The sequence below is a fragment of the Rhinolophus sinicus genome, linkage group LG06, assembly GCF_036562045.2.
Source record: "Rhinolophus sinicus isolate RSC01 linkage group LG06, ASM3656204v1, whole genome shotgun sequence".
In the NCBI taxonomy this organism is placed as follows: Eukaryota; Metazoa; Chordata; class Mammalia; order Chiroptera; family Rhinolophidae; genus Rhinolophus; species Rhinolophus sinicus.
Window position 1 is genome coordinate 9916228 of NC_133756.1, and position 9722 is coordinate 9925949.

The window sequence follows — 9722 nt, forward strand, 5'->3', positions numbered from 1 at the left end:
CATTTTTTAATTACAGAGCTAAACATTCTGAATTGCTAGTAGTAACCTGTGATCGTTGAGAATAGGAAAAATCCTTCACATGAAGGTCTAAAATGCTTGTAAAAGGAGGTGTGAAGAGTGGCTTTTCCTGCACCTCTGTCTCTTCCTGTCTAGCAAGTGGCAGCCTCTAGGGTTCTCTTGTGGTGTGAATTTCTTCCCCACATTATTCTGCCATCTCCTGGGCACATGGAGGTGGGTGGGTTGGGGAATGGCCCAGAGAAAGTGATACAGAAGCTGGGTTGGGCCAGTTACAGATTCCGTCTGAAATTTAAACTCAAGCTGGAGTTGGTGGTGTGATTCAAACGATAGTAAGCTGCAGGGTTCTCTCGTTGTGTCCATGTCCTAAGATCAGGGAGCGACAGTGGTATTCCAGTGCTCATCATGGGATTGTGTCTGAACCAGCCGCCTTTCCTTCCTCTTTTCACTATGTTTGTTGTATGAATTTGACTCCTTTAGTCGCGTCTCTGTGGCTGCGGGTTCATGCCAAAGAGTTAAATATGCCTTTGATGGCATAATGTGTTTTTCTTTGAATCCCCACAGAGCATCACTTTGGGTCCTCAGGAATGACATTGCATGAACGCTTTACTAAATACCTAAAGAGAGGAAGTGAGCAGGACGCAGCAAAAAACAAGAAAAGCCCAGAGATACACAGGTGAGGACCTCAACCTTATGTACTGGAGGTGATCATAAAAGACTGATCATCACTTGTCTTGTTTCTGTGACATTAGGTGCATTTGCAGCAGAATTTAGGGTAACTTCCTGAAGAATGTAGGATAGAAGTGGGTGTTGGTAGTTGTCAGTGGAAAGGACACACTTTGTGCTACAAGTTTCTCATTTGGGGCCTGAGGAAAACAGTGTTTTTGATGTAGATGAACCTCTGTATTCTTGGGAGAGGGCAAGTGGTAACCTGAGTTCACTGAGCTTTCTGTAGGTAGAGAAAACGTTAAGTTTCTTTAAACAACCAGTGTATTTCATGTATCAGTTTTTCTTTTGGAAGTATTTGCAGTGCATAGGGGCCAAGGGTGGGGAAGCTTATAGAATTATGTGAAAGAGTTTAAAAGCCCAGTAGGTTTCAAGAATATCACATTTGGTTGTGGGAGTCTATTTAGCAAATAGGGACTTTGTCTAGAAACAAAGCTGGCCTTATCTTTAATTCCTTAATAGTCAACTCTTTCAGGATAGGATGTAGGAGAACCATGTTTGTACAACAATCTTGGATTTAGGGTCTTTTGGGGTCGTGTACATGCCAGGCAGTTGTTTCTCACCCAGACCTAATCTCATAGGTGCATAACGGGCCATTACATTCTAATTCCCAAGATGAAAACTGCCCTTTGAGGTTAGCAGGCCATATAGATAGTCTTGATGTGAACTTGAAATTACAGATATGTCTGTAGGTGAGTCTGTCTTCCTGGATGTAACATTACTGGGAGGGAATAATAAGTTTCTTCTGTTTGAGAAGTTGGGATTTATTTTGTGTGTGGATGTGCACACATAATGGGAGAATGTACGTATGTGACCAACATGTATGTAAGTTATGAAACATAATAAAAAGGAATGCCTGTGATTCCATTCCCCAACTGACAAACTGAAATACTATACATACTATGTTTACGCTATGGAATATTAAATAATTTTTGTGTTTTCAATTTTAGGAGGATAGACATTTCCCCCAGTACATTCAGAAAACATGGTTTGGCTCATGATGAAATGAAAAGTCCCCGGGAACCTGGCTACAAGGTGAAATGTTGCTTTGATCAGTAATTCCAACAAAATGAGTGCGTTGGGCATGAACTTGACAGAAATGTGTTTGTTTAAATTACTCTCTACTTAAGTTTGTGTTTTTCTTTTAAGGATGGGCATAATTCTAAAAATGAACTACAAAGGGTTAATTTTTATTAAATGTATCAACAACCTTTGTGAAGTGGTTAGAATATGGTAAATGACCCCAAAGTCTATTGAGGTGAGCTTGAGAAAAAAAAGAGAGGAGTTTTGGAACAAGTGCCCTTGATGAGAGAAGAAACTTTTTGTGATATTTTTCTGCTTGTAAGTATTATCAAATCAACTATATACATGCGCTATTTCCAACCATGATTTCAAAAAAGACATGCATGTCAGAGGAGAGTGAAATATTCATATCTTAACTTAATAGACTGTTTTAAGCAGCTAGTCCAGTTTTTTCCTAACATTGTACCATATCTGTCATCTGTTGGTTACTGTTATTTAAAGCTAAACGTTACTTTGATAGCCCAGCTACATTTGCAATGATGTGCACGTAAACCACTGTTATTAAGAGGTTAAAGCTTGTATGCAGTCTTTTGCTGTGAAATACTAGATTTGGGGTTTGGAAAAAAATCTTAGTATTTATGGACATTCATTCACATAAACAGTTGACATTTAAGAATTAGAGGTGGCTCTTCAATGCTACTGGAACCTTTTCTAAAAATAGTAATCAAGTTTTCCAAACAAATTTGTCTTATTGGTTGAATGTGATGAGAGGCACCTCTTGCACAATCTCTCTTCTCTCCCATCTCCCTTTTCTTTTTCTCCAAGTATCCACCAGCTTGACGAGTTAACATGTTGAAATGCAAGGTTTTGTAACATCAGAAGACGTCTGGTCCTCTGTGTCTCACAAAGCCAGCTCATTATAAGTGCTGTCTGCACTCACTGCTAAGGGAGCAGCAGCTACATTTTTTTTTTTCTTTTTTGTCTTTGGAGGGTGCAGGGGCCCGGTTAGCTCTCTCAAAAACAGTGGTGACACTACAACTACTGACTACCTACCACACTTATTTCAACAAAAAGCTTAGTGGTTTGTGTAAGTAAAATGTTAATACAGAGTGAACTGCTCATTCCTTCCTCTTTTAGGGAGGTTTTACGTCCATGAGACAAGTCCTAGTGTATAATGTCCCTGAAACCACCTTGCATCTCCGCTCTCGCTGAGTTTCCCGAGAACTGTTGAAACCCTTGCTGTGCTGGTTTGTAATGGAAAGCGATTGGTGCTCCTGGGCTCATACTGTGTCTTTAGCATACACTTCCTAGAAAGTTAGCAAAAAGATTTTTTCTTTTTCTCCCCCCCTTTAAAAATAAACTTTGACTTCATATTGCCACTTTATGAATTTATCCATTATGGTTTTTATACTCCCCCTCTCAAGAAATTTCTCAGTATAACCAAGCATTTTAAAAGGCTGCCTAAGTTTCCCACTGTCTGTCATTGGACTCAGTCCTCAGAGATGATTCCAGGTAGAGGATAAGCCCTGGGTGGCTGCTGCAGTGTAGGTAGGGGCAGGACAACACGAGCATTTCCACTCCTGATGGTGACTAAGCCAGAGCCACCCAACCACTTCCAGAGCTGGTCTGGCTGTCTTGACTTGTGGAGGCTAGTCAGATCGTTATGGGGCCACAGAGGAAACAAAGCAAGATCAATACGTAGCATTTTAGGAGGCTGTCATTACTGTAGAGAACTGGTTTGGGCTCTGAGGGATCCTCATGAAGTGACTTCTTGGGACATTCTGCATCCTTCCCAAGCGTACGAGGTGCCTCACATTCCCAGTGCTTCTCTGCATTGGAGCCTTAGCCGCAGTTTATGGGGTGGTTGAGTTGGTAGCCCTGAATCCCCAAAACCTTCATTTTGATTTCTCTTTTGGCAGACTGAGGGAAAATACAAAGATGATCCTGTTGATCTCCGCCTTGATATTGAACGTCGTAAAAAACATAAGGAGAGAGATCTTAAACGAGGTAAATCAAGAGAATCAGTGGATTCCCGAGACTCAAGCCACTCGAGGGAAAGATCAGCTGAGAAAACCGAGAAAACCCATAAAGGATCAAAGAAGCAGAAGTACGTAAGCCCGTCTGTCACCTTGTTCAGACTCTTCAGTGGAGTGTCTCGCCTGCCCCCTTTAGGCTATACCTGCCAAGCCAGAGAACTTTGGGGTTAGGAATGAGAGCAACTGTGCAGTTTCTCCTTTTACACCATGGAACTAACATCAAGGAAGATCCTAGTTTGAAAACAGAACTTTTGCATCTAAGTAGGTGTGATCCTTGTCTAAAGAAGGCTTCCTGGGAGACCGGCAGTTCATTTGGCCATAGGGACAGCATGGAGAATCATTTGAAAATTCTTTTTGTAGTTGTTTTAGACACGTTCTTTCTCACCGGGAATCTTTGTGGGGAGATTATATTTTAGAAATGGCTCAAAGTACTTGTCAGGTGCTAACACTTTGTCAGAGAAACAGTGTGGAACCAGATAGGACAAGATTGTTGATCTTAAATGCCTTTTAAACTAGTTCCAAGAGGTTATTCTTTAAACAAAGGTAGCGTTGTTGAACTTCATAGGGCGGCATGTGTGCCAAGGTCCTGTTGTTTCTGTTTACATTTTTGAAAGTTCCATGATTTTTGAGTCACGTCTCATTAAACGTAGCAGAATCGAAACCTCTGGATAGCTCCGATTTCTAGTAGTCTGAGTTAAACATCTGAGTTATAAAAATTCTGGGACAGATCCCTTTTTATGAATAAAAGCTAATAAGATTAAACTGTTTAAGTTCTTGAGCTTCTCAAATGTGGGGGTGGGAGGTGGGAGAGGGGCAAGGTGTTTTTCATGATAGAGGAGGATGAGGGATGGGAGAACAATAGGTCACTGACACTTGACTGGCTTCTCCCTGTAAGACCTTCTGTACCCCTGAGAGCCTTGTGTTTCTGCCACCTTCAAGGCAGCCTGTAACAGCCTTCCCTAGAGGCGGGGCTGGCACTGACCTCCAGTCCACAGACGGTGACTCATCGGGGGAGTCTAATTTGCCCTAGTCTGTAATTTCCCCCAGATGAAGGGAAGGGAGGGAAGTAACTCTGGGAAGAGTTTCATCAGATCCTGTGCTTAATAACACAACCTGTGTGAGCTCAGTGGGAGGTGGGAGGTGTGTGGAGTAGTGGTATAATTAGAGCTTGGTTTGAATCAGGTTCTGCTCAGGTCTGTCACCTGGTTACAATGTGCAGAATATTACTGAATAATCATAGTTGCCCTTTACTGTATGCCAGCTCTGTCAGTGTAAAGTTGTTTAAGCATACCAGTTTTTTAATCTGGAGAGCAACCCCAGGAAACAGATAGTATACTTCCTATGAGAAATAAAAGTACTATAAAGCACAAACAGGTGATAATGTATAAATTGTCATATTTATATGTTACTTGTCCCAGTACCATATACATTGGACTCTCAGTACATTGTTAGTTTCTTTTTGCTTTTCTAGTTTGTGCATATATGTTATACTGGGCTCCCAGAGGCTGTAGACTATATTTTGTTCCTCCTTATGTATACGTCTAGTGTTCATCACAGGCTCACACATAGCTGTGTCACTGAATGTGACTGACAGAATTGGGAGGAAGCTCCCCAGGTATACTGGGGCGAAAGTTGGGGGTGGGGCGGGGTTTTTTTAGGTTACTCATCTTCATCCTAGACAGAGTCTTGGTGGCCTCCTGGGTAAGGAGGGGCTGTACCTGAGAGGCTTACTGATTTCCCTGGCTCTTTCTGTTGTCATAGGAAGCACCGGCGAGCACGAGACCGGTCCAGGTCATCGTCCTCTTCCTCCCCGTCGTCCCACTCCTACAAAGCGGAAGAGTACACTGAAGAGGCGGAGGACAGAGAGGAGAGCACCACGGGCTTTGACAAATCAAGACTGGGGACCAAAGACTTTGGGGGTCCAAGTGAAAGAGGAGGCAGAGCTCGAGGGACCTTTGTAAGACCTTGCCCCTCCCTTTTTCTCCAAGCCCCTGCTCCCACCAATTCTGTGTTTATCAGAATACTAGTTCAGTTGCCCTTGATACAACCACAGAATCTGTGGTTGGTTCCCTATTACCCAGGCTTTTTATTTTTGTACTTTTCTAATCATAATCACTGAGCTAGAGAATCTCTTAGGGCTTCTGGTCTCAATACCCTGGCATGTCTTGCTCCTGCTGTGTGTAGGGAGTCCCTTGTGCCATGTGGTCCTCTGTCTAGGCTGTAGACTTGAGATGAGCAGAAAGGTGAATGGCTAAAAACCAGTCGACCAGCATATTGACTGGAAGACAACTGTGCCAGTAAAGTGAACAGAATGCAGAGTTGTTTTTCTCCGTTCCTGACATGGTCCTTTGTTTCTTTTCCCTGTTTATTGCCACAGCAATTTCGAGCCAGAGGGAGAGGCTGGGGCAGAGGCACCTACTCTGGCAACAACAACAACAGTAGCAACGATTTTCAAAAAAGAAACCGGGAGGAGGAGTGGGACCCTGAGTACACTCCCAAAAGCAAGAAGTATTACCTGGTATGTGTGGGGATGAGCAGGAAGGGCCGGGCGCCTTCGGCACACACGGTAGCTGACACCAAGGCTTTAGTCGGTCTCTCCAGAGCTGATGAAATACGTGTGCAGGCATCTTGCACTGGAGGGCTGTGTACTTGGGGGACAGTGTAGTGCTAGCAATGAGTGTTCTCCAGAGAGGCAGTCCTGGCCTTGGAAAAGTTTACCATCTGAGACATTCATGGGCTCCATGACAAGCAAGAGCGTTGCTCTTACATTTGTAGTCTGTGAACTTGTTTTACTCCTCACCCATCCCCTCCCGAGGCCTCCCTCCAGCTTCTACCCAGGATCAAACTGTAACCCTCCCCTTAGGCCGCAGTTCCACTCTGTCACTCCCCAGTGCGAGATTGACAGGAAGGACAGCTCAGGATCTCTGAGGAAGGGGCTCCGTCTCCAAAATAAAATGCCCCTGGGGCTTCTCTCATCTAAGCTGTTGGTCTTTCCCAGGTACCTGGGCCTCTCTCCCTCTCTCAGGTTGGGGCTCTTCTAGGCTGAACCACCTGGCCAATGAGTGAACTCTCTTGGCCTTGCTATGTCATTAGCAGGCTTAAATCCAAGCAGATGTGACTGAGTGTAGAAATCAAGGTAAACTTGGAATTGAGTCTCTGTTACCCTACGAGAAGGGCTGGAGTGGGTCTGTGTTGTTCGTTGCACAGCTAGGAAACAAGCCGTTGTGTGGATGACTATGTACAGCCACCTTCGCTTTTCTAGGGCTGCTGGGAGCTGCTTTGAGACTCCTAGAGGACCTTGAGCCTATATCTAGGCTAGGGAAATGTTGGCTGGGTCCAGGATAGGTACTGGAGTGGGACTGCTTTTGGGGACAACTAAAGGCCATATACAGCCCTTTGCCCTGCTGCCATTTGCCGCCTGAAGCAGCGTTGCTGAGCTGATGCATTTCAGTGTGTAAACAAGCAACCTGAGAGGTAGCAACTGGCCCCTGTGCCGAGTTGACCCTAGGAGCGGGGCCCTACATGCGTGGGTGGGTGGTTTCCACTCTCAAGCCATGGGGCTGATGAGGTAGCAACAACTTCTAGTTTTTGAAATTCTTTCTTATTCGTTATTTCATTGGATCCCTTCTTATCTCATGAGATCAGAGCAGGGATTGAGATGTAGGTTGTGTTTTTTCCTACTCTTCCTCTCTGCCTCCTTGCATAAGACTGAAGAGGGGAGGTAAAAGATGAGAGGCTGGGTTCTGGTCCTGCCTTTGCCACTAAGTGGTCTGAGACCATGAGCAGGTCATTTGTTCTCGGTATTGCTCTCTGTTCTTGGCTGGGGATAGGGAGGGTTGGGAAGAGTGGGAGCTCCAGCTGTGTATCCTCTGTTAGCTTCCTGACGACCCAGATCAGACAGTTTTCTGTTTTGGTGTGATTGGCTTTCTCAGACCCATCGTTTGAGAGATGGTGTACTAAATAACATGGGGTTATTTCAAGTTCCTGAGCCTGTTTCCTCATTTGCATAGTGGAGGGTGATAATGACAGGGTAGATGTGAGGATTCAGTGAGCTAACGCATGTGAAGGTCTTTTGGTGCTCAGTGAAGATTTTATCGTCATACAATGCCCCATCTACTGCCTTAGCTTTCTTGGGCACCTAACTGGATGTTCTCTTGGATCTGAATCAGTAGTATGTTTGAAGTGGGGAACAGGGAGGAGGACAGAAAAGGAGCAAAAGGTGGATTGGGGCACGGGTCCCTATGAGAAAGTCACACTGGGTGACTACATTGGGTGGGTACAGAGCGGAAGGTTCGGACTGCTCTTGTTCACTCTGGCATTGATGGCAGTTTTCTTTGCTCTTAGCATGATGACCGTGAAGGCGAAGGCAGTGAGAAGTGGGTGAGCCGGGGTCGGGGCCGAGGAGCCTTTCCCCGGGGTCGGGGCCGATTCATGTTCCGGAAATCCAGCACCAGTCCCAAGTGGGCCCACGACAAGTTCAGTGGAGAAGAAGGGGAGATTGAAGATGACGAGAGTGGGACAGAGAACCGAGAAGAGAAGGACAATTTACAGCCCACCACTGAATAGGGGCCACTCTTGATGGGAGCCCCACCCCAGGGGAGAGAGGCGCTGGGAAGATGGCTGGCGAAGAGCTAAACAGAGGAGCCCCAAGAAGATTCTGAAAAGTCCTACGCATACCCCCTACCAGCCATGCAGAATCCTACTACAGCTGAAAGCATCCCTGGCGCTGCGTCCCACTGGACAGAGGTGGCTGGTGTGGAGCCTGGGGTCAGGCCCAGCTCTTGAGCAGAACACAGCACATTGGGCTTTAGCTGTGTTTCTCATTTGTTGTTGGTGTGTGGGGTGGGGGCTGGGGCTGGGAGGGGAGAGCGATACTTGGATTTTGGTTTGTTCCCTATTAGAAACCAACAGTTTTGTTCTTAATTTCATTTGGAGCGAAGACTAATTTGATGATTTTCAATTTTTTCTCCCATATCCTGGTTTTAAAAGCCCCTCCCCCTTTTTTAGGTATATGTAGTAATATTAGCAGAAAGATTTAATTTGGGCAACTTTGATTCTTAAAAGCGAAAACAAAGCATGTGAATAAACATTGAAGTGTTCACCTCAGTTTGGGACCAAACTGCTTGGATCTTTGTACAAATCAGTTTTGTATGTCGAGGAGGAGTTCAAGGCCTTTCTGAGCACCTTGTGTTCCCCTTTTCTGCACAGCCATTATCACATGGTGTTGCTCCTAACCACACCCCACGTGCCCCCTCCCCCATATTTTCTCATTTCTTCTGGGCTGGGCTTCCCATTCTCCACCAGCAGCTCCAGTATCCTAACTTTCTAGTCCTGCTGATCTGCTCAGCAACGGGTGGAAACTGGACGGCGGTTTCTGGTCTGTTTTCTAAGATACTTCTGAATTCTATTATCTTTACAAATATAAGATGAGAAAATAATTTTTTCAATATTTTTTATTAATCTTTTTATAAAATGAAAAGAAACTCCTATGATCGATTAAGGAAGGTGGTTATGGCTGGTGGTTTGTGGGGTTTTCTTTGTTTTCTTTTTTTTTAACCTTAAGCTTTAAGTTGAAACATTCTCAGATGTGTGGGGGGAAAACATCCTCTTAAAATGGGGTCCTTGTGCTTGCCTTCTGGGGAGGCGGTCCTGAGCAGGTGAATCATATGGCGTTTATGCATATGGTATATGCGGACTGCACCCACCTCTTTCCCCTCCAACCTTTGCCTCTTGGGTTTTTGTGCTACTTTCCCCTTACTTTGCTACGTTTCTATAGTTAAGTTGGTTTTACTTGAATGATTCATGTTTAGGGGAAAAAATGAAAACACCTTAAGATTTGTTTCAACTCCTCCTGCAAATAAAAAAATAAATGAAGTGGCAGATGAAAATGGGGTCTGGTCATTGTCACCCTGTGTCTGTGTG

General features: G+C 44.7%; 1 protein-coding gene across 4 annotated transcripts in view; it reads left to right on the forward strand.

The window, feature by feature from the left end:
- Nucleotides 1–9688, forward strand: part of THRAP3 (thyroid hormone receptor associated protein 3) — a 73761-nt gene extending 64073 nt beyond the window's left edge. For all 4 annotated transcript variants that reach the window (XM_074334402.1, XM_019726532.2, XM_019726531.2 and 1 more), the window contains 6 exons: nt 580–691; nt 1692–1776; nt 3684–3871; nt 5562–5757; nt 6178–6318; nt 8145–9688. In XM_074334402.1, the coding sequence (XP_074190503.1) occupies nt 580–691; nt 1692–1776; nt 3684–3871; nt 5562–5757; nt 6178–6318; nt 8145–8366 (944 nt within the window). In that variant the 3' untranslated portion in view covers nt 8367–9688. The remainder of the gene's footprint in view (nt 1–579; nt 692–1691; nt 1777–3683; nt 3872–5561; nt 5758–6177; nt 6319–8144) is intronic.
- Nucleotides 9689–9722: the final 34 nt, after the last annotated feature.